Raw genomic sequence first — 26433 nt, 5'->3', positions numbered from 1 at the left:
GATAAAAGGTTCCACTGCCATTAATGCCTGTAATTCTGAGACTCTTCTTGTTGAAGTTATTGCTAGGAGCAGAGCAGTTTTCCATGATAAGAATTTTATGTCTGTATTGGCTGGCTCAAAAGGAGGCAGTGTGAGCTTTTCCAAGACAAAGTTGAGGTCCCATGTAGGTATCGGTGCTCTCCTAAGGGGTCTTATGTTTTTTGCCCCTCCGAGGTACTGTCTTAGCAGTGGATGTGGGAAAATAGAAGGTTCCATATTGTAATGAGCTGAAATGGCAAAGGCATGAATCTTAATTGATGAGAAGGATAGGCCTTTGTCCAGCATCTCCGTTAGGTATTGTAAAATCTGAGGTTCCAAGCACAGAATCTCTTCCATTTTTCTGCATAAGATTTCCTGGTGATGGGCCTCCTGTCTTCCAAAATGACATCCATAACAGCTTTAGAGAGAGGTGTGTTCTGAGTGGCTATATTATTTGCCATGCAGCCAGATTTAAGGTTCTGAGTTGGCTGTGCAGGATTTTGTTTGAGTCAGAATATGAGGAATTTGAGGTAAAGTCCAGGCTGGGCCTTGAGACAAGCTCTTTAGGATTGGGTACCAGTGCTGGCGTGGCCAGTCTGGGGCAATCAGAATCATTTTTGGCTTCTCGTCTGACTTTTAGGAGTACCTTGGGAAGGAGAGGCAGTGGAGGAAAGGCATAAACTGTTAGAGTTTTACAGCTGAACGATAAGAACATCCACTTTCCATGCTTGTGAGTGATAAGTCCTTGTGCAGAATCTCTGCAATTGGCAGTTGTGAGGGGAGGCAAATAGATCTATGTCTGGGCATCCCCATTTCGTAGTTATCATGCTGAAGACCTGTGGATCTAGTTTCCACTCATGAGGGTCCATGAGGTTTCTGCTTAGATCGTCTGCCAGAGTATTTTTCTTTCCTGACAGGAATTGTGCCTGTAGATGTACTTGGTAGGTCAGTGCTGTGTTCCACAAAGTCATGGCTTGCCTGCAGAGGGGGTAGGAATGTGTGCCCCCTTGCTTGTTTATCTACCACAAAACTGTAGTATTGTCCGTCTTTAGTAATAGTTGTCCTAGCTGTAGTAGATCCTTGAAGGCTGTCAGGGCATTCTGTACAGCTAGCATCTCTTTTTGATTGATATGAAGATGCATTTGGTCCACGGGCCACGTGCCCTGAATACATTTTCCTGCCATGTGTGACCCCAGGCATAATCCGATGCATCTGTTAGTGTCTGCCTGGCTGTGGGTAAAGTGAAAGGCTGTCCCTTGTTGTGGTGACAGGCCAGTGCCCACCATCGAAACTCCTGCTGCAGGCAGGGAATAACAGTTATTGTTTCCAGGCTGTGGCAATGTTGCGTCCAAACATTTTTTAGATACCACTGTAGCTTCCTCATATGCAGTCTGGCATATGGAATTAGTAGGATGCAGGATGCCATGAAGCCCAAAGCCTGCAGAATATTTCTTGCAGGTAGCTGGGTCTTTGTTGCCATCATTTGAAAGTAATGAGTCAGTTGCCTTTGCTTGTCTGGCATGAGATAAGCCATCTGGGCAGTTGTATTTAAGCTTGCACCCAGGAATATTATCTCTTGAGAGGGCACTAGTTTTGATTTATTTTCGTTTACTGTGTACCCTAGGCAAATTAGTAATCTTTATACAAACGCCAGATGGTTTAGTAGAATGTCCTTGCACTCTGCTTTAATAAGGCAGTCGTCCAAGTAGGGACATATTTGAATTCCTTTTTGTCTGCAAAATGCAATTACTGGTGCCAGGCATTTTGTGAAGACCCTGGGCGCAATAGATAAGCCAAAGGGCAGTGCAGAGAATTGGTAATGCATTGAGCCAGCTATGAATCTGAGGTATCTTCTGCAAGACTGTCTGATTGGGACATGCATAGACAGGTCCAGTATTGGTCTCCAGGCTTTGTCCTTTCTGGGTACCAAGAAAAGTCTTGAGTAAAATCCTTGCCCCTATTCCTGCTATGGTACTTTTTGAATAGCCCTCATGTCCATGAGAGCGGAAATTTGTTTTTGTGCCTCTGCCCATTGATTTTGTGGCAGGTCTGGCATACCTTTTGACCTTGGTAGGGTGTGAAAGTGGAACCTGTAACCCTGAAAAACAATATTCAGTACCCATTTGTCCTGGGTAATCATGTGCCAATTTTGTGAGAAAAGTGGTAGTTTTCCCTCTAAGGGTGCTGCCAAAGGGTAAGTGCTTGGCATTTGTAGAGGAAAGTCATTGGGACTGTTTCCTATAAAGTTGCGATTTGTCTTCTCTGCCTTTGGGGGCTGAAGCACCCCATTGTTTAGGTGTGTATGAGCCTTCGGGCTGAGATCTGCCTCTTGGGCATCTGTATCTGCCTCTTTGTGGCCTGTCTGACACTGGAAAGGACCAATTTTTAGAAGGCCAGTTCCTGCTAAATCTAGGTGGCTGAACCTGTAAGAAATCCTTTACTGTCTGCATTGATTTTGCTTTATCGTCCATTTTCTTTAACACCTCTTCTGCCTTAACACCAAACAAAGTATCATGCTGTAAAGGAGCATCCAATAATTTTGCTTTAACATGATCAGGTAAATTATGTTCTTTTAACCAAGCATGCCTTTCGAATAAAGTAGCAGAGGTGTAAATTTTTCCCCCATCTGTCCAGTGCTCTAGAATCCCTATCAGAGGGAACAGGGTTTTTTTGCAGTGGAAGCCTTGACCCCTTTGGGACACTGAGAAATAGTTTCTGGATCAGCATCAGGGTTTTTATAAAGACATTTATGAGAATCTGGAACCCTGTAGTACCTATCTTGCTTAACTGGTGCAGGGGGTAATGAATCAGGAGTCAAACTAGATTCCGAAAAAACATCATCAACAATATCTAGTACAGGGGGGAGAGCAAGAGGCCTGTGCTGAGGCAATAAAAGAAAGTCTCTGAGCCTTTTCCTGGATTCTGAATAATCCTGGCTCTCCCAATGGAAATGTTCCCTCATGGTCTGCAAGGTTTCCCCAAAAGAGTAGTCCTCAGGAGGAGAGGCTGAAGGGATAGATTCTTCAAGCATCAGAGTCCTCATAGGGAGGAAGAAAATATCCCTGTTCTGAAGAGGAAGCAGAAGAAATACAAACCTGGTCAGAGGAGTCATAGTCAGTGTCTTGCCTAGGCCTTTTATCAGGAGGGGGATGGGAGCCCCTGATCAAAGTAATTAGGTCCTCAGCCATTTTGAGCATCTGTTTCTTTGGCATGGATGACTGTCCAGGAGAATGCTGCACTTGTTTCTTTGTCTTTAAAGGTGTTTTGGACTTTACCTTGGCTGCTGAAGAGGTCTTGATAGTAAGCTGCGTAGGTCTGAAAACACCCTCAGAAGCCGGTGCCTGCTCAGTGGCTCCGGACCCATCTGAGGGAATTGTTTCCGTAGGCCCAATACCTTGAGTTTCCAGAGGCCTAGCTGTCTCCATGTGGGAGTCGGAGGCGGCCTGTGGCTCTGAGGTAGCGGGTGTCAGGGGCTGCGAAAGCACCTCACTGAAAACCGGCGAACCGGTGACTGGCCTAGAAGAGGCTTCATCGGTTTTGGACCTTGGATGCCTGTCTTTCTTTGTCCTTGCATTTATGGACTCCGGTCGTCGATTGTTCCGACGGCATCATATAGTTAAACCTTCGGCCAAAGTAATGAAAAGCAAAATTGAGCAGACACTTAATAGTGCGTTGATTGAATCTAGCACAAAACCGACAACTAGCAATGTCGTGGTCAGGGCCTAGGCAAGGAATACAGTAAGAATGAAAATCCTTATGAGGTATTTGCTTCCCACAAGAAATACAATTGTTAACTTTTACTGACATCGGACTGGAGCAAGAAAAAGTTTCCCCAACAGGGTACTTAGCTTTACTGAAGACTTCAAATCTAAAATTCAAATTCGAAAATCTCAGGAGTCGGCCGACCAGCACTTGCGAACTGCTTTTGTTTCGGGCACAGCGCGTTAAGAAAGACTTAAGAAAATGGCGTCAGCTGCATCTTTTATACCCCTGGCGCACTGACGTCAGGGAAGAGGCGACAGCGACCGACGCCGGACCAGGACTTTGGAATTCAGGCCGAGTGCGGGTAGCCTGCCAGCAGGATAACCCAAGTGTAATGACTGCAACAGTGAAACATGATGAAGGTAGAGTGAGCATCCTGATGGTGGGGACTGACTGAGCTGGGATAAGTCTAAAATGGGTCTCCAGGAACCATCTTTCCTGGGGACTACGAGCATGCTGGAATAGAAGTCTATTTCTCTTTCCATAGCGGGACCTGGTCTGTATGGTTCCCTGTGAAATCAAGTCAATCACCTGTGGGAAGAGATGGATCTGGTCCTCTGGGGGTTGTGTGATGCCCATGAAGGGATTTCCAAACCATGAAATAGCTGTTCTGGACAATGGACAGGACCCATTTGTCTCTGGGTATGCTAGTCCAAGAAGAAAACAAATGACAAAGGAGCTGGGAAAGAGGAATTTCTGTGAGCATTGGCAGGTATTCAGACTACCTGACTTGTTCAGAAAGGGGGCCTTTTGGACTGATAATGGCTGAAATCTATGTGGAGTCTGCCTGCATGAACCCTTCTTGTGAGGTTAATAAGGAGTATGGGTCATCTTTTTCCTTATAAATTTAGTCTTGGAGGGATAAATTCTATGATATTTTGGAACTGGGGAGATGAAATATGTTTCAGTTCCTGCAGTTCTTCTTTCTCTTGGTGGGATATGAAGAGGGCAGCAACATTTGCACCAAAAATGACGGAATTGTCCAAGGGGTGCATCCATGAATTTTGCCTTGAAATCATAGGCAAAGGCTGCAATCTCAGCCAAGAACACCTCCTGAAGACAGAGCCAGATGCCATTGATCTAGGAGAGACCTCAGCTGCATCACAAATGCATTTTATGGAGTGTCTGGTAACTTCGGAAACTGTCACGAGGAAAGAGAATAGTGGCTTGGCTGCAGAATCAGGAAAATCTGTCAGCAATTTTGAAGCCTGGGAAAGTAGGGCCAGAACACACAGACGTGTGTCTGATAATTAATGGCCCTAAAAAAGCCAGAGTAGAAGAGGCATTAAACTTTTTCCCCCAAGCCTCTCAATGACTTTGCTGTCCTTAGAGGGCAAAAGGGTAGTGGATGGCAGCAACCTAATTGGTTTACCTGCAAAGACTGAAATCATAGCTGGATCAGCAAGAGGGCATCTGAACAGACAGGTTTTATAAAGTCCCTGAGGACAGTGACTGGCCTGTTGGGTGCAAGAGGCTGAAAATCAGGGCTTTTGGACACTGAAAGAAAGGTATCCTGAAAGTCTGGTAACACAGGTGGGATAGCAGAAGGGGAAAGAGTCCACTTGTAAGAGGTTCCAGTACCTCTTTTGCACTTCTGCAACCTAGGAGCTTTCCGACTTGAAAAAAATCTCTCATCCTATATATATGGTTTCTCCAAATGTAATATCCTCCTCAGGGGAGTCTCCACCATTGGAGTCAACTTCAAGGGAAGCGTAACCCAGGGTTGAGTCAATCTGAGCAGAGCAGGCCAGGAACTCATCTGAAAATGAGGTATCTTCTTCAGAGGCCTCTTGTTCCACAACAGCACTCCTGGGTAAAGGGGGGGGGGGGGTGAAACAGGAGGAGGAGGCTGAACAGAAAGAGGTCTAAGTGCCAAAAGGGCATTAAACATTCACTGTGAAAAGGCTTGCCAGTTTGGGAAAGGATTCTGTGTGGGAGAAACAGGTTTGTGTTTTCATTTCTTTTTAAGCGGAGGATCTACCCTATGCAGGGATGGTTGGGCCGATGTAGACATACGCCCTGGCACCAAAGTCCACAAGTCCTCAATCATTAAGCCAGGAGAGGTACTGTGAGGTACATCTAAAGGAGCGAGTCATGGTCCCCCTTACTCTCCAAAATGGATGTTTGCAAGGCATGCAGACATGCAGAAGAAACTCTCCCTAGCAGCATCTAAATCAGTTCCTGACGAAGGAGGAGGACCAGGCACCATATGGACCTCCAGGCCTTCACTGGCCTGGAGAGGGACATCCAGGATCAGAGGCACAGCCGAAGATTCAGGCTTTACCTTTTTCAACTTCTTTGGAGGCTCACTCGACAGCCCTGAGATACCTTCCATAGAAAGCGCTAGTCACTTTAGTCTCTGGTGTTCAAGGCAGATATTAAGAGCAGAAAGACTACTGCAGAGCATCTTTGGAACAAACGCTTGACAAAAGGTGCAAGCCTTGTAGTCATCAACGGACCCCAGGCAGAAAAAACAAAGATCATGATAGTCTGTGTGTGAATTCCACAATGGCACTTGCCCTTCTTAGATGACATTAACCTATAACAAGCCTGCAGTAGCAAAACTACAAATACATTTTCCCTAACAGGGCACTTATCTGAAAGAAGAAAATACTTGGCAATCAGATGAATGGCAGAGGTTGGTGTTCGGATTGGCTGCAGAGAAGTTTTGAGGATGGTACATGCAGATGTCACTTATGGCCTACGTCGGCTGCATCCTATGTGCAATGTTGCACGTACCTAGCAGTAGCTTAAGTCTTTGGTATACTGGCCAGATGTTCAGGTCGCCTAGGCAGGGAATCCCTCATGTTATGAAAATTGCAACATGGGAATAGGGCATCCTGCAAGAATCAGCTAAGCCCTTACTTGTGGGGAAGCAAAATCTCAATACGCCAAACACAAGTTCAGCCCACAAAAATATCTCAAAGACCCAAAGGCCCCATTTTGCTCAAAACTACTGGAACTGCCTGGCCATAGGTGGCGTTAGCAATGCAGAATCCTGAAGTACCACTACAATCTACCTGGTTTCCATCTAGGGTTGTCATCTTTCGGTGTGGCTAAAACCGGACTTAATCCACACCCCCTTGCACCTCCCACACCCCCGCCCATTCTCTGGCCACATTCCACCCATTTCATATTGTTAAGTCACATGAGGGGAACACCCTCTTTCTCCAAGCGTGATGACTTTCTGCAGATTTACTACGCTTTTTGTAATAAAAAGCATAGTAAATCCGCCAATTTAACAAAGTCTGATAATCTGTTTCTTTTTTGAAACAGAATACTGGAGCTTGGACAATGTTTGCCAGACTGCTGGACAATCCATTTGATTTCCGGATATCCCGAGAAAAAAATGGATAGGTGGGAATGCTATTTCCATCCTGTGGCCACATTAAGGTTGTATATGGGAATGCTTGTGTCCTCAGTGACATCTTGGTAATGAGTGCATCTGCAGGAGTTAACCCCACCTGTGTGTGAGGGATAAGCTATTTGCATCTTTGTTGTGACCCATAACATCTTCCCATTTGTTAATGACGGCTACTAACACGCGGCTAATTTGTGAGCCAGAAATCCACCTTCAGGATGTGCGCCATAATTCTGTCCCTCCTCTGAGCTATGGCCGTCTGCATCCTACTCCATCCTACTGTCCTCAACATGATGAGCATGCCCGTCCTTCCCCTACCAGGTTCATCAGGCACTTGAGATACTAGCGAATATTGGGATGCCTGGGCTTGAAGTTAAGAGCATTACTCCTCTATGCCACCTCAGATGTCAGAAGGCTTGTTATTTTATGCAGAAACTATTAATACTCAAAGGATCCAAACTAGTTGCAAAGGCAGAAAGAAAAGGTGTGGGGAACACATTACCTAACTTCACTGCATGGATGTATAAAACACAGACTTAAAGAACCCATAAGAACAAAGGATATCAAGCAAACTTTCGCCACCTAACATCATAGCAATATGTTGCTCTGCATCATATAGACCTACTGTGTGTTCCAAGTGACTTGGGCAGTACTACTAAATGTGTTGCATTTTCTCTCGTGTAACCTTAAGGACTTTTCTCTGGCCTGCAATGCATGTGGGCCTCAGCTTTATTGGACAACTCGGTACAACAAAAAAATATAAGCACACATACATGCATAAATAAAGATAGGCGCAAATGTTCCACCTATCATACATGGGTCCTTGAAGTCACATTAAACTGCTGTTCTCTCTCTACTTGGTAATTCAAACTGTACCCATTTGTTTATCTCATCTCACCACCTTTCCCCTTAGTGTTTCAGTTACCTCCACCTGTTCATCCAGTTGTCTTTTTCTTTGCAACTTTTGTGCACACTGCAAAATATACTGTTGAAAGGATTGGTGCTTATCTTATAACATTTGTATTTTTATATGGTATTAGCTTGCAATATTTGCATTACACAATGCATATAACCCAATACCAATTTTTAAAATCACATTTTTTACATTAAGTTTTCTTCCTAGTGTACCACTTTAGATCATGCTTGGAACTCTGCAAATGGAGGTGCTACATTCAAGATAAAAGTCTAATCAGACTATCAAATCTGACTTTGACAGAGCCCGTACACTGGCTAGGTTTAAAAAAGGATATGTTATATATAGTTCCACCTACAGAAAAGCATGAAACATACCTGATCCTCCATAGCAACCTCTACCCCAAGTGTGTTGTCAGTGTTCCACTTCTGAGTGTAGGTCAACCCAAGGTCCTTCATCTTGTATTTGGTTTCCAGGTTACCAGAAGCTTTGCCTGTTTCAGTGTTTGAAGAGCCAGTGGTAGTAAATTCCTAAAACAAAAAAAAAGTAAGATGTGTACAATAAACAAATAAATCAACATACTAATACTAGTACTGTAAAACATCCAAAATATACAAAGAATGCTTCTTCAGAATCAATAATATCTTGTCCAAAACTACTGAAAAAGATAACTTTCTTCCTAAGTGACTTGAGTCTAGCACAGCAGCAGACCATGAACTGTTAACCCTATTTCTCAACTGGTTACACAGGAACTTTACATCTGGCAGCAATAGACAATATGCCTGGCTAATTCATTACCCTTTAAGTATATTCAACATTCTACCTTCCCTTCCATTCTCACCTCCCCCTTCTCCACCTGTCCCATTGTTCCCCACAGATTCCCCTCTACCACATATTTAGGTGGTCCATTCCAAAGATACACAACCTTCGCTATGAAGTATTTGGAGATCCAGAGACTGTTGGTTCCTAATATTTGCTCCTGCCCCCCCCCCCCGTCTTTGTCCTTAGTATTCAGGACATCCCCTTCACATCTCCCTGACACTATTCTGAGCATCCATACTGTGCTCCCCCAATCTCAGTCTCCTAGCCTCTGGTTATGTGCTTTTGTCTCCATCTGAATTACCCTCCTAGAGACTTTTCTGGAATCCTTCGAAAAGTCTTATGTCCTTTTGCTTGTAAGGCCTCTAGCACTGTACGATGATATTCAAACTGTGGCCTAACCAAGATCCTGTAAAGATGTAGAATTACCTTTTTGCTTTTTGAGGGCACCCACCCCCATCACTCAGGGAGATCCAGGCATTCTGCTCTATGCTACTACACCTTAATTTTGCTGATGGTGGACCAATCCAAAGGATCAACACCCCAGATCTCTCTTTTCTGCTCTGCTGCCATTAGTTCCACTACCTAGATGACAATTTACACCAAGGTCACTGCAGCCACAGTGTAGTACTAAGCATGACTGCAATAAAACTTCAACTGCCTCTTTTTGGATTTACTGTCAGGCTTTCCAAATCATTCCTTAAAATCCTCTCTCCACTGCTACTTCTAACTTACTATCCTAACCAAAGGAGTTTATCCTGTTCCCTCTTTCTCCACAGGTATGCCCAAAACAAACATATGGAAGAGATCTGGAACGAGGGCTACCACTTGCAATAGCGTCCTAGTCACTTTCCTTATTCCTGACACTGTTCCCCATCACCACAAAACCTCTGTATCCCAACAATAAATCTTGCTGCAATAGACTTCCTTAGACTTAATCCTACTCCATCCTCTTCACCTTTCAAAGTAGCCACCTGTGCGGTACTGAGCCAAAAGCTTTGGTGAGCTCCAAGTAGATCACATTTACTGGTGCTCCCCTATCAACTTCTCCTGCTACCTTGTCATAAAAGTGGATCAAGTTTGATGGCCAGCTTCTTCTGACCATGAACCCAAATCACATGTCCTGAATACTGTCCTCATCTAGGAAAGCAAACATTCTGCCCTTCAGTAATCTCTCTACGGACCTTCTTGCCACTGCTGTTTGCAACAGCCCTGCAGCTCCCTGGATTTTTTTCCTGCTACCCTTCATATGCACCACACCTGCAGTCCTCAGGCACTTCCACGTTGACCACTAAGTCACTAAATACCACTGTTAAGGAATCTACCAGTCTAGAAGACAGAAAAAAAATGATGACCCTAGCAGACGGATTTACTAGCCCCTGTGCTTCATCCTCCCTTATGGGAGCCACTTCCTTGCCAGACTCCTTCCTCTCTACCCAGTCTGTCCACTGTTGGCCTCCTCACCTTTGCCTATTTTGCCCTCCCAGGATGGCACTCTCATTTTGATTAGTCTTTCTGAAGGGAAGCAAAGAATTTACTCCAAATCTTTTTCTTACTCTGATTTTTCTTCCAGACTTGCTCAGTCTGGGCAGGTTTTCCTTCCTTTCTTTACTGTTCTTCTGCTTGGCTCTCTGTACTGTACTTCAGCCACCTCAATTCCCTCCTTTCCACCTCACGTATGCCCTTCCTTTTGGTGTAATCAACTAGTGTAACTTCTTACGTGGGCATACTGACCTCTTCCTACCCCATCCTGAAATCCTAGTCTGTATGCCAGAGTATTGCATTCTTGACCTGTTCCCGTGTACTTACTTCAAACCCTTAATTTTTCTACAACCCTCCTTTTCCTAAATCAAGGAATCTCATTAAAATTCCACACATCATTCGGTCTCAGTTTTTACGCGAATCCAGTACTCAAACACACAGTGATCACTGCTGGCTAATGGCACCTTTAGCTGAACATCTTTAACCCACTCTACTCTGATTAAAGACAATTCTCTCTCTCCTTTCTGATACACTCATGCAGCAGCATTTTATTTTATTCAAAATTGAATGTGGTAAAGCACTAATTTGCCTAGACCATTCTCCAACTCAGCTTGTATGTGTGTGTGTGGGGCGGGGGTTGTAAAGCTCCACATGATTAATATTAATGAATTACAGTACAACAATGCTATGGTAAGTGCAATCAAGCACCGACATCTACATCAGGCAGTTATACAGCAACAATGAACACAGTCTTAAGTTGTTGCCATTTTCAGAATGAAATCTTGCATTACTACATCTTACAATATACAACACAACAATTTATGCAGAAAATAATGCACAAGGAACATTACATTACAGATACATATGAAAAGAGAGGGAGTCCATGTTGAAGAAAAATCTAATTTTTGCAAAATTACAATGATTAAGTACATATCCGTGGAATATGGGGGGGTGCAAGTAATATGATTGGCATGGCATCTGCAAGAGGACTGTCTGAAGAAGGATTTATTAAGGTGGGTCTGAAGTTGGTGAATAGGTTAATCAGCTTTAATTCACTGGCAAGAGATTACCAGCAATTAAGTGTCAACATCAAAAAGCTATGGTCTGTACTTTCTAAGATGAAGCTCTAAAATTCCCAGTTTGCACCAGGCAAATTTACTCCCGTTAATTAAAAACCTCTTTCCCCTAGGCCACCATTATATTCTGTCTGCAAGTCTCTCATCCTCCTGCCCCGAGGTATTAGGGGCCAATAAGTTAAACTATAAATTCTGCAACATTTCTCCTCCCTTCCTCTAAATCACCAGGGACAGTCCAGGTTCTGGCCCTGCCTACTCCCTTTCCCCTTTTCATGAGGTAGTGGTCCTCTGCCTGTCTGAGCTTACATCTGGTGCCCCTCTTTTGCTGCTCCACCTCTCCCATCGCTCTTATTCCCAAACAACCTCTAAGAAAGCATGGTCATGGCTCACCTTCTTGCCACTGGCCCATACTTCTAGTACATCAGAAATGTCCACCCTTCAATCTCTTATCTCTGTCTGCAGTTTTGCCATACTAATACTATCCAGCCATGCTTCATGTCACGGATTTGTTTCTCTACATTCTGGGTCTTTTTTTTTTTTCTTTCCCCTGCCTACTTAACCTTTCTAGCACATCTGTGACCTCTCTCTTCCCCTTCCATAGCAGTGTAAATGTTCATCTTCTCTGTCAGAAGGCAACTACCAACACCAGATGGTCTGACAGATACTGAGCTGTCCTGTAGTTTCAATGCACTATTCTGCACACAGGCTCTCTATTTCAAAAATTGAACACTTACAAATTTATGGTACAGATCAATCACTGCAAAGTCCATCAAAACCGAATCTGTGAAGCAAAAAAAAAAAAAAAGACAAAATGGGCCTTTCAAAGTAATTTTATGTCTCTGCCTCTTTCAACATGGATTATCTTCTGAATTCCCTACAATTTATTTATTTAACACTTAGCACTAGGAAAGTCCAACTGGGACAGAGCCCATATTCAGCGGAGGCCCTTGAAGAAACACTCCAGACACGTCTTTAGAATGTGGGAGGAAACCAGAGCAGCCTGAGGAAACCCACACGAATGCCGGGAGAACATGCAACTCCGCACAGAAGGCACCCAAGCTGAGAATGGAACCGGAAAACCTCTTGCTGTGAGCCGGCAACCCTAACCTCTGCACAACTGCCTCATCCAAACAAGGTCATCAACTCTCAGGGTAAATTGTAGTTCCTTTAAGTGGAAGTCAACCTGGTCTGTCAAAAACTCTGTAATGATAAAGCTACTGTATACAATGTTTCTTTCTAAACTGTTTAGTTTAAACTAAAAAAGTAAACTATTCAACCCGCCCCTAGGAAAACCATTCCATTACTGGAGATGAGATTTCTTACAAAACAAAAGTAACCTATTTTGAGTTTAATCATCCAAGAGCAGAAACTTCCAGCTACAAATCAAGTTACACAGTACAGCATACGTAAAATGGAAATAAACCATTTGCCAGACAGTACATGTAATTCAAAAAAATGTCAATCATACTGTCAATCAAGTTTAAGTGCTTAAACACAGTAAAATAAAAACAGAGCAAGTTTCAAAAGCATCTGTTGATGCCAAATCTTGAACTACATAAGTAAATCAAATTTAAAAACAAGAACAAAGAAATAGCTCTACACATCGCACAGGACCCTTGAAAAAACTGAGTGGCATCACGTCATCATGCACATTAGCTGCACAAGTTTTCAGTGATAAAATCTGAATGAAGTCCTGCAGTTTTGTTTCTTTTTTGTTCAAATAATTTTATTCAAAATCCTTTTTACAACAATAAATAGTGAATTTAACAGATCAAATAAGAGTGAATTGTATGAACTATTTACAAATATACAATGGCCTCAAAACAGATAAAGTCAAAAGGGAATACAATCATAGATACACAGACAAATTATGGAGATTATTGTACGAAAATTAACAAATTATAACCTGTATTCTTGTTTCCTCTGGTCTTATGAAGATAAAATTGTGACAGTTTTAAGTATCGCTATTAGGGAGAGAAATTTCTCCCAAGGATTATTAGTCCATTTCTTCAGAAAAATCCTCATTTCCTTGAATTTCATTACCAACAGTGCTACCTCTTTTCAATAGAGAGAGAAAATCATCAATTGTTGGGATAATAGGGGAGTTCCATTTCCTAGGGATGCATTTTTTTGAGACAGCCACTATAGTCCAAACAAGATATAGTTCTTTCTTTTTCATAATAGTGGTTTCAATTTTATTTAGAAAATTTAACCTTGACAAAATGAAAGAATCAGTAAAAATGGCTTGCAAGAATTCACCAATATCCTCCCAAAATGTCTTAATATGTGTACATTCATATATAATATGTGACCAATCAGCACTACATTTTAGATAACATCTCCAGCATATAGCATCATTAGTATTTTTAAATCTAGCTATTTTATTAGGGGTGTAAAAGGCTCTATGCAAGAATTTCCATGCAAAAATTTTCCAACTTTGTACATTTGAAGTTAACTTAATAGAAAATAGTATGTTTATTTTTGACTCATTACATAAAAACAATGAAAAATCTTTATTAATAAAATTCCAGAATTTCTGATTAGATTTTGTTTTGTAACTAATAATAATTCTATACAACTTTGAAGTTAAATATGTCCAATTAACGTCTCTGTATAACACTTCAAATAAACAATATATCAATTTAGGCATGGAATTAAATGAAGAATTTTCTATTGTTCTACACAGATCTTGTACATATGGTAATCAGTTTTGTTCCTTGTCTTGGTTCACTGATAAATCACAGGACAAAGATAGAACTCAACTCCAACAGTAAAATAAAAGGAAAACACACAAGTTTAAATCAAAATGAGCAATGTTAAATTATCAACTGTGAAATACATACAACTGCTAACACACACTAACAAAAATGCATGCGCTTGTACCTGTGTTACACTACAAAACAAATGTATGGATCAAAACATACACATGTAATCTCATAAGCACAACTACCTGTGTTTAAAACTGAAGAAAAATAGTGCAACAGTAATCCAATGAAACATCCAAACAATTCATTAAAAACTGCTGCTTATACAATCACACCCTGCACTACAGTAGGCGTATGTGGCCTATCTGCAATCTCATGGACACTGGCACTGTGGCTTTATGCTGGACTTCTGAGTGCCTGGCTGCACATGCTTTCTTTCCCACAATTAAGCACACTGCTTGTAAATGTAAATAATGCTACAGAAACCATGTACTGCTTTACAATTAGGCACTGTTAATATAAATATCAGCAACATTCTTGCTGACTTAGAAAATAGTTTTTTCGTTTACTGACTTACAAGGGGATCTTCTTTGGTACTTTAACTGCTGGTTCATTTCCACTAACCAACGTTTGGCATTTTTTCTCAAAAGCTTCTGTGCTCTGCAATAACAGCATCTATTGCCAGAGAAGTGTGTGGCATTTCATGCCAACTATACGACCACATCTAGCCCATAAGTTGACAAGCCACCCATCCCAAAAAAAAAAAAAAAAAAAGACCAAGCACACTTCTGCACATCAGTGGAAAAAGCAATGAAGATCTGACATCTATACAGTTAGAAAGTGCAACGGCCGGGGACGTGGCCAAGGATGAACACAGGATAGCAGCAGATTTCTTCAGCTCCACCAATTTCATTACATTGACAGGAATTAATTACTTAAAAAATTAATTCTTGAAGTAATTTTCTTTCTAAATATGTTTGTTTTATATAGTTCTTGAACTATATCTAAAAAAGAAAGGAAATCTTAATAATATTCCTGTCAGAAATTACTTTGGAAATTTTCCTGTCAGTTTATCAGTCTGAAATGAGTTCCAGTAAGACAAATTCTCAAGACTCCAGCATCAAGAAAGAACTTCAGTCTCTGATAATTATAGTCCAGCAACTTACTGCTAAGATGGATAAAATGGATACTAAAATAGACACTTTCATAGAAAAAACTACAAAACAAATAGACTTGTTACATATGGACCTGCAACAACAGAAGATCCAGATGACAGGCATAGAAGAAGCTGTGAATGACATGGAAAATAAAATACAAGAACAGGAAATCAACATTGAGTTTCTGCTGAAACAAAATACACATTTACAAACAAAGCTGGATGACCTGGAAAATAGATCTAGGCGCAATAACATTAGGATTTTTGGACTGCCAGAAAATATTGAAGGTAACAATATTACTTCTTTTTAACAACATGGCTCCCTAAAACTTTAGATTTACCAGAAGCATTCTCTTTTGGTATCGAAGAGCACATAGATCTATAGCTAATACTAACTCTAACAAAAACTATCCTAGATCAGTTATAGTTAGATTTCTATCATCTTTTGATAAAGAGATGGTTCTTAAATCTGCTTGGGCTAAAGCTCCTGTTAAGTTTAATGAGACAACTGTGCGTTTTGACAATGACTATTCTTCCATGGTAATTGCTAAAAGAAAAGTTTTTCTGCCACTAATAAGGGAGCTTAAAAGCACAGTTTAAAACATACCTTCTGTTTCCTGCCAAGCTTAAAATCTTCCTTCCTGATGGTCCTAAGGTCTTGATGATTTAGACTCTGCTTTACTGTTTGTCAAAGAAAAAAGGATTTTGGATAAAATAGAAGAAATGGAATGGGCTAGTTCTTCATTAAAGAGATTGGCAACTGAAGCTTCCTGGAAGACTTCAGAGAAGAAGAAGAGACTAAAAAACAAATGATTTGTTATATGTTTTTTTTCTCTCTCATCATTTTAGTTCATTATTACTCTTTTTGAATATAGTTCCTGCATTTCCAGAAAGCCACAAATATTTTGGAAAAGATTTAATCAAAGTTATTCTCTGGGTGGGAGGGTGGCCTAATGGTTAAGGTGTTTGCCTTACAAACAGAAGGTGCAGGGTTTGAGTCTCACAAGGGATAATTGTCTAGGCTTACAATGGCTCGCAAGGGCAGTTAGCCTAGTACTAACCTATGAACCTATGAACCTATGTGCAAAGAAATGTTTTGTTTCATAACCAGTCAAAATGACTGAGGATTTAATGGCAGGCTGTGACTCGATTTGTTTTTCTTTCTGAAAAAAGTAAGGTTAGTAATTTGATACATTTTTTTATCTTTACCTTTTTTTTTCCTTCTTCTTTTATTATTTTCTTTGTTTAAACAATGACATTCTATTTAGATTATGTAGTGGGTAAAGGGTGGGGGAGGGCAGGGAGAGAACAGTAATGAAAATATCATTAATAGAATAATAACATTTATTTCTTGTAAAAGTTTATAAGTTCTTCAAATGCTATTTCTAATTATACTTTCTTGATTATACTGCTTATGCTTGTTTGTAAATAATCTGTCATGCTTTAACTAATAATAATCAGAACTAAATAAGAGTAAATAATATGTTTTATTTTTAACTCTATTAATATAAACAGTAAGTAACATTCCATTGTATATACTTCTTACAGCTTTCTCTTACATTTTTTTATTTCTGCCTCACTCCCTTTTATTTTCTACTCTCTTTTTCTTTTCTTTATTAATATATAGAAATGCTTAAGACTGTGTGGGCACAGTGAATAATAGGATTTGTATGAAAATTGAGTTGGGAGAAGAATGCTGAGTTTTATTGCTTGTTGGTAATTTTGAGTTTAATTTCACTTGCATAGAGGCTGTGATGATCTGTGGAATACATTGTGGAGGTTCTGTCATGTTTAGATGCATTTACACTGCTAAATGAATGTTTGTCACTAGTTTTTAATAAGTTAAGAGAGACAATCTGGGATGTGGGCTGTCTTATGCACAATGTCCTTGAGTTACCTCAGAATCTTCAAATCACAGAATTCTCACAGAGAAACTGAAAGCAGTTAGTATAAACATTGACAAGGTTATCACACTGAGACACCACAGATTCAGGAAAAATACTTTGTTCATAAAATATGTCAGTTATAATGAGTTTAAATGATGTAGTTTCTTGTAGTAAGTAAATGTCTTATTTTAGAAGACATAAAAAATGAAACATTTATTTAAATGTTTTTGAAAATCTACTTAACAGCAGCATAATAATCTGTGTTAAAAATTTGTGTTCCAAACATATACTTTACTATAACTCATTTAATTCATCTGATTGATTAACATAAATAATCTTATAACTCTATTCTGGAAGAAATGTCATGTGATATATTTTAAAGCAGTAGGTTAGCATGATTGTAAAATCTGGTTACCAATATGTGTTTGCTGTGCATTATTTTGTATAAAGCAGACAGATTTATTCTAGGGACAGCAAGTAGGATAGTGCTCTACTAACACACAACTCAGTGAGATCAGATATATATATATATATATATATATATATATATATATATATATATATGTGTGTGTGTGTGTGTGTGTGTATCTATGTATATATGTGTATGTGTATATGTATGTGTGTGTGTATATGTGTGTGTGTATATGTATGTGTCTGTTTATGTGTGTGATGGCTTTTTTTTTTTTTTTAGGTAATAACGCAGGTGTTTCTGAGAATCTGCATAACTATGCAATATGATTTATAATAATTTTTATGAATACAATATTTTACTCTATTGACAATAATGAGTTTAAGTAAATGCTCATATACAAACAATTCAAGATTTTTTTGGAAGCTGTTGATAGAATTCACATAACAGAAAATAGATGCATCTTAATGCATGTAATGTCTGAATCATATTAGCCAAAGTTTTTGATTTAAATGAATGTTAGAACATAATTTTCTCTCCTCTTGATTTCTAACATTAAGATTATTTGAATGCTATTAGAATTCAAGTGTTATATATTACATAGATCTATATAATAGTATGAACAGTTTTTAAAAAAAAAAAAAAAAGTTTATTTTAGTTTATATGATGCTGTTTTACCAAATGTGTAGTTTTGTCTTGATAGATAATTGAATTGAAAACTGTTAACCTCAGTTAAATATAACTAGTATTAAATTGATAAGGTGGTAGCTGAGGTACTGCTGCTTAGGGTAGGGGTTAACTTGAGTAGTAAATACTGCTCTAAGTTGGAGTTTTCAACTCCAGGCGGGATGCAAGGTTTAATCCTTACATTATTTTCACTTGTTCATTGTTATATGTATATAGTTTTGACATCCACAATATATTTTGTACACTCATTGTCACTACAAACAAAATTGAATCCTATACAAAATCCCATAAGAGATTTAATAAATACAGCTATATTTAAAGGTACACCTAAAAGAGGAGATGTAACATTATTTATCTTGTTATTTCGATCATAAGATTCTTGAGTTTTAAAAATGCCAAATGACATCTTTAAAAGGAATTTCTTTAAACATTAATGGATTGAATAATCCGTGTAAAAGGGCAAGCCTAATAAGATACATTAATCTACACAAGGCCAATCTAGTCTTCCTGCAAGAAACCCATCTCTTGAAAAAAGATATTGATAAACTAGCCACTAATAAGTATGCAGTATTGGTTAGTTCAGAGCACAATCAGAAAAAAAGAGGAGTGGCTATTTTATGGAATAAAAGTATGCCCATTCCTAAAACCATTAAGTCTTATCAGGATGACAAAGGAATGTTTTGTATGGTTACAATACAAATTAATGGGAAGACTTACACTTTAATTAATGTATACTGGATACCTGGAATTGGTATTAATACAGTGAAACATCATACTGATAAGATCATATTCTCTATAGGGGATATTATTTTAGCTGGTGATTTTAATTGTATACTACATGAAAGTGATACTACCACTATAAAGAAAAGAAGAATTACATCTAATGCAAAACATTTAAATGATTTTGCTAATTCTTATCATTTGAATGATATTAATAATCAGATAGAGTCAAAATCATTACCATACACCTTTTTTTCTAACAGATACAAAACTTATTCAAAAATAGATAGGGTCTTTATTTCTAACCAGATGGTAACAGATTTAATTAATTCCAAAATCATTTCATGTCCTATATCTGATCATAACTCAATTGTTTTTGAATTCATGATAAAAATACTCATAATGTTCAGATCAAAAGGATACCAGCATACTTAACTCAGCTAAAAGACTATAAAGAATATATACTTTCAGAAGTACAACATTTTCTAGACATAAATAATACTCCTGAAGTCTCCATTGTCTATGTTTGGGATGCCTTAAAATCATATCTATATGGACAAAGTATCAGATGGTATAATAACAAAAGGAAATCTTGGGATAAGGAATTGTTAGATATTCAAAGTAAACTAGACTCTTATAAACATAATAATAAAGAAAATATTATGGACAAGAAAGTTATTGAAGAAATAAACAAACTAAATGAGAAATACAAAGAAATTTTAACTCATCAAGTTAAAATAACTTTAGAGAAATACAAGTTTTGTCCTATTCAATAAGCCCCAAATACTTACATAGACTTAAAAATAAAACAAAAGATTGAATAAACAAAACCATATCAAAGAAATCTTTTCTCTAAGGAAAAGAAGAATGTTTCTAGTATACCAGAAATACTGGATGAATTTAGAAATCACTTTCACAAGATTAACCATAACAACATTAACATGGAACCTAAAGATAAAATAAAGGAGTTTATAACCACAAACATGAATAAAAAGCTTAATAAACAACAGATTAAACTATTGGACAAGAGTATTTCATATACAGAAGTTATTACACAAATAAATAAGCTTAAATCAAACAAAGCACCGGGTAATGATGGTATTATACCAGAGATATATAAAATCCTTTCTAAAACTACATATTCATTAATACATAAGGTTTTTATTCTGGCCCAAACTGAGTTAATAACCCCCCCCATCTTGGCAATATACATTTTTCACCAATTTTAAAACCTAATAAAGATCCAACTAGATGTTCTTCATATCGACCCATCTCATTACTTAATGTTGATTATAAAATGTTTATGAGTATTTTTGCTGATAGATTGAAGACAATTATCCCGGCATTATAGACATAGATCAGACGGGCTTCATTGTAAATAGAAATACTTTTGATAATATAAGAAGAACTTTAACATTAATTGATTTTGCAAATAGGAAAAAGAAAGATTTAACACTTATTAGTCTTGATATAGGTTCAGCATTTGATTCAGTAAGTTGGGACTATCTGTTTACCTTACTGAAGTGCACAAATTTCTCTGATGCATTTGTAAATTTAATTGAGCATTTATACAAAGGAACGCTGGCTTATATTAAGGTAGGAACATATGTTTCACAAAAATACCCATTCTTAAAGGTACAAAGCAAGGATGTCCACTTTCTCCACTATTATTCACTTTAGTAATGGAGCCTTGGGCTAATTTGATTAGAAACAGTACTGACATAGAGGGTTTTGAAATAGAAGAAAATACAACATCAAAAATTCAACTTTTGCAGATGATGTTCTAATTACATCAGCAGGATCTAATTCTTCTATGCAGTCTTTATTTGATAAAATGATGAATTTTAAAAGTATTTCTGGTTTAATATTCAATGAAGAAAAAACTAAAATACTACCTATATATACACGAAAAATACTCTCATTAGTGATTTTACTAAATATGTACCCAACTCAGGTCAGATAACTTATTTAGGTGTAATACTATCTAAAGATATTAAATCTATTATATATAATAACTATAATACCTGTTTTCTTAATATACAAAATCTTTTAATACCTGGAATAATATGTTTTTACTATGGAGGAGAGACTTACAATTATTAAAATGATAATATTCCCCAAGATTTTATACTTAATACAATCAATAATACTTTCACCTACAAAAATAACTATCAAGAAACTGAATACACTAATGTTAAATTTCTTATGGGCACCTAATAGACCTATGATTGCATTAAAGAAACATACTAATAGCTGGTCTCAAGGGGTATTTCTTTTCCAGACTTTAATTTATATATTATCTCTTCTATTATAAAAGTTATTACTTTATTAATAGATCGGTCATATGTCGCAAAATGGAAAGATTATTGGGAGCTAATTAGTATGCACTTCATGAAAATCTCCTTAACACATAAAAATATGATTATAAATAACTCCATGTTGTGGTTGCTAAAGGAATTTTGTACTTCACCTATTACACCTAAACATATGGTCTGTTACCCATTAAATATTATTATTAGTTATCGTAACTTTATATTCATGCACCCTAAGTATAGGGAATGGAATTTTATTGTATTCCCTATAATTTATACTCAGGGTATGCTTATGTCATCTACTTCTGAAGGAGCTCATTTAGCTATAGATAATAATCTAAAGTACTGGTATCAGCTGATATCTGATAATAAAGTTAAAAATCTAGATTTCTTAAAACAAGAATTTGATCTAAGAGAAACTTGCTGGTTAGAGGTTCAGATCTTTAGACAACATCTCATTGATAGAATAGATCTAATGTCTATAACAGTTAAAGAATCTATTCCAAAACTGATTGATTACTTGATAATAAATTTACAGCATAAAGTTTCTGATAAAGGTAAACTTTCATATATACATAAAATTATCAGACAAGAAACTTTTTACAATGTAGATTCATACTGGAATTATTTCACCTCTATTAATGGGGACCCACCAACTCAACAAGATAAACAATATATATTGGAATCTGCTTATAGAACTACATCTTCCAATGTCTGGAGACTTTATACATGGAAATTTTTACATAGATCTTTTTATACACCTTTGGTGATGAATAAAATTAATAATAAAGATAATCTATGTAAGAGATGTAATGTAGAAATTAATGCTGACTGGGCTCATATGTTTTATGACTGTATGAAGTTGAAAGAATACTGGAAGTCAATTAATGAATTTGTGCAAGCTCTTTTTACAGATAATTTCATTATTTCTAAGTCTCTTATATTATTCAACACACCTGTACCTCAATGTGTTAAAAAGATTAAGCTTCCCTTGTTATGGTCTATCCTAGCAGTGGCTAGGAAAATAACTAGAAATTGGATTTCAGATACACCTCCTTCGTTCAATGAATTTAAAAATGTTATGAATATAATGTGTCATATGGAAATAAGCACAATTAGAATGAGAACAACTAGAAAAACATCACATTTTATTGTATGGGATAATTTACAAAATTTGTTAAAAAAATTCTAATTTCAATAGCACAGTATTTTAGTTTAATTAATTGATCTGATTGTAGTGGATGTCTTTGTAAATACTTTAGTTGTTTTGTTGAATATTATAATAATACCTATTTTTAATTATTTGTATAAAATTGTTATGATATTTCTCTTATATGTTAAAACAATAAACTTGTTTTAAAAAAAAAAAAAAAAAAAGAAAGTGCAACGGCCAATGGACAACAAGACTGTCCAAGCATAACAGGGCAGCAGAAGGGTATCAAGGAACTAACACAGAGACCTCACAGAACTGCAAAAAAGTGTCCGTTGCATCGAAACTTGGGGGGGGGGGTGCAGAACAACAAAGGTGAAACAGAGAAGTACTACAGACATCCAATTCTTTTACAGTGTCATATTTAAGGGGAATGATGCTTGGTAAAAGTGGGGAACAAGAATTAAATGGCTATTGCACAAGTGTCTGTAATGGAGACTTTTTAGAAGTAAGCACTGAAGCTGCCACACTTTTAAGTACAGTAACCTTAACAGTAGTACTTTACAAAAGGTAATAACTGCTTGTTAGCAAAGAATGTGGATGACATGATATTCCACTACGAGTGAGACTGCTTGGTGATTGCCAGCCTTTCCATCTCCACAGCAAAGTGTTTCTTACTTCAAATGAAACCTGAGCTGATGGTGGAATATCTAGGAGGTGATGTGCTCCCTCCCTTAGGGAGCAATGAGAGGCGATATGAAGGAAAACCTGACCTCTACAAAGAAGGGCCTGCAGATCAAAACTTCAGCTTGCACAGTTGACAGCCAAAGGAAAAAGCATATTCTAAGAAAATTTCAATGTCACAAAACTAGTGGGTTTGAAAACAGGCTTGATAAATCTTATCATAAAGTTCAAATTCCACGGAGGGAAGGGGTCCTGCAAAGGTGGTCAAGAAGTACAGCACTCATTTAAAAGAGCTGCTTGACTGACCAATGCAGTGTCATAACTCTACCCTCACCAAAGTCAGGACAGACCAACAACCAAGACAAAAAAAAAAATTGTTTTATTCTTCTATATTTTTACATAGAATTTATAATATAACTCTCTGTTATAATTATAGCTGTTTAAAACTGTTTTTGATGTCATAATTATTGCTGCATGGGACTGTCTCTATGTTTTTCTTACATTGTATGTTATTTCCTGGAGCTTTTCTCCCCGGGCCTCTACTGAAAATGGACATATATCCAGTTAGACTAGCCCGGTCAACAAATGTAAATAAATAAATAAATAAATATTCCTTAAACAGGAAATAATGGAGGCCTGTAGCATAAGGTTGTCTTAAGATACATAACGCTGATGTGTAAGCTAACTGAATGGGGTGACAATGGATTCCTAACTGGAGAAACTTTCACTTAAAGTGTAAGACTAAAGAAAATGGCGTCTGCCGCATCTTTTATACCCCTGATGTCAGGGAAGGGGCGACAGCAGCCGACGCAGGACCCAGGACTTTGGAATTCAGGCTGACTGAGGGCAACCTGCCAGCCGGATTACCCAAATGTAATGACCACAACAGTGAAACACGAAGATCAGCAAATAATGGAGGCCTATAGCATAAAGTTGTCTTAAGATACATAACGCTGATGTGTAAGCTAACTGAATGGGGTGACAATGGATTCCTGTCTACTTAACTGGAGAAACTTTCACTTAGTGTCTGGCGGAAGACTTTCTGGCAGTCGCAATCAATTTTGACAACCCAATCAGATCTGGCTTGAACACCAGGTCTAAAACATCCAAACCCAGTTTTCCAACAAAGCTTTTTTCCCCACTTCAGAGAAAACTAGCAGCCAGAAAAAGAAATGGGAGTGCTTCACTTTAGAAAGGCATTAAACAGTAGGAATAAGCCATTTACGGTGGGTTACCACCTGTCCCTTTTTGCGAGGGACAGTCCCTCTTTGGGCAGTGTCCTGTGAAAAAATACTAAAAAGATGGCAAATGTCCCGAGATTTCAGGACAAAAATATTTCCCATGTTTTCTTTAATAGTTGCATAAAACAGTTATTTTGTATCTGAAATACATAAATGTTATATGAAATAGCATAAGCAAGTCAAATGCTACAGGAATAAGCCTTTATTTTAACAAAAAACATACATTTCTGTTCTTTGCACTGACCATGGGTACATGTTGTCCTGCAAAATCTCACATTTCTACAAAAATTCCCCACTTTGGGCATTTGAAAAGGTGGCAACCCTACGAACAATATGAAGGGGACAGATATAATGCAGAGACTTGGGTTCTGATGAACTGTGACCTGAAAGAAATTCTTATGCAGTGGACTATAACATTATCACCAACTAATGCAATTTTAAAAATATTAGTATACAGTTTCAAAAATTATTAAGTATGGAAAATAGACTAATTTTAATTACAGTAAAAATGTTCAACATAAAGAAACAGTGAAAAAAAATCTTATAAGCAGTAGTTTGAAAGTAACGTTACATATTAAATGAACCAAAAGGTAGTAGCACAGATTGGCTGCTCATGAGAGGGGTGTTAATGTAGCAGGAGGAGATTCTTAGACCAGTAACATGTTTTTAGTGCCATTTTTAGCAAAAAGAAAAGGGAGGGGTTGAGCATACATAACATGGATTTATTAAGACTAGCAAATAAGGGCAAGCAATCTAAAACGAAAAGCAGAAAAATCACTAAAATAAGTAGTGCTGTACAACAAGACATTAAAATAGCTTATTTAAGGGGAAAACAAGGTCTTCGCTCCTTTTGTCTTAGAAAGCGATAGGATTCCAGAGCAAAGTCTAACTTAAAAAAGGTTGGACAGGAATAGAGAGGGGGACAGAAATGTCTAGTAAAATTAGGGGGATGCTACTGGGGAAGAGTGGAAGATGACAGACACTTTAAATAGAATGGGGAATTTATCCAATTAAGTTGGACTACTGATTAGGCGAGCAAGAAGAACGAGACAAAAATGAGACATGAAGTTAAAGATCTTGGATCCTTTTCATCAGGTTAAGCTATCCAACATGAAGTGGACAACCCAGAAAGGAACTGCTTGGGGATCCCAACAAAAATTGAAAGTTAAATGACAATGAAATGAAAGGATGATTTTCTATGAATGTAGGAGGAGAATAAAGAACAATGACATGTACAGTAAAGATGAGAATTTCTGGATGTGGGTTTTAAAGAAAAATAAAAGAGCTGGAAGGGGGAGAAATTTCCAATAGAACTTAGAGAGAGAAAGGCAATGGGAAGTTTATCAAAATTAAAAGGCAGAAGGCTTAAGTAACAAAAAGTGAAATTTAAGACCAGGGTTATATTTTTACTGTCTTGCTTACACCTCAGATAAGACAAACCAGAGCCAGGGAAAATGACTGCTGGTAAGGGATGAATGTGGGAGACTTTCAAAACAGCAGTGATGTAACACTGAGTAGAAGTGTTAGATATATATTTAGAGACTTACAAATGCATGTACTTATGTTTGCTAGTTAGATGCATATACACTTCTATTGCTGTAACATATGTAGGAATAATATAGTCAAGTTAGATGCATACATTTCTGCTTGCTAGCATATATATATATATATATATATATATATATATATATATATATATTTTTTTTTTTTAATTAAAGGGTTAAACTGTTCTCAGCTAAAGATGACTGCATTCATCTGTAAGTGTAACATGTTGGTACAGCTTGAGAAAAATGCTGATAAGGATAAGCTGAATGTTCATTGTTTAATGCAAGCTTCAAGGATTACAGATAAGGAATTCCCAAGATGCAGGTGCAAGGAAGGAATAGAGTTGGAGGCAAAAACAACTTACTGAACTGTCATGTAATTCACCTTGAAACAAGAACACAAAGGAGCTTATTAACAGACTGCACGACACAAGTGCGGGGGTATCAAAAGGCAGTTTTTACACGAACATTCTCAAACAGGAAAGACTCCCTAAAAGTTTAATAAACA

General features: G+C 37.7%; 1 protein-coding gene across 3 annotated transcripts in view; it reads right to left on the bottom strand.

Annotated features, from left to right (window-relative positions):
• VDAC3 (voltage dependent anion channel 3) overlaps positions 1-26433 on the bottom strand; it is a 1015607-nt gene that overhangs the window by 656266 nt on the left and 332908 nt on the right. For all 3 annotated transcript variants that reach the window (XM_044082980.1, XM_044082982.1, XM_044082981.1), the window contains one exon: positions 8432-8584. In XM_044082980.1, coding sequence (XP_043938915.1) covers positions 8432-8584 — 153 coding nt within the window. The remainder of the gene's footprint in view (positions 1-8431; positions 8585-26433) is intronic.

This window comes from Protopterus annectens, chromosome 9.part0 (genome assembly GCF_019279795.1).
Source record: "Protopterus annectens isolate FY-2018-M chromosome 9.part0, PAN1.0, whole genome shotgun sequence".
Taxonomy (NCBI): Eukaryota; Metazoa; Chordata; order Ceratodontiformes; family Protopteridae; genus Protopterus; species Protopterus annectens.
Note: the sequence above shows the minus strand (reverse complement) of the source record. Positions and strands in the feature narration are given on the sequence as shown.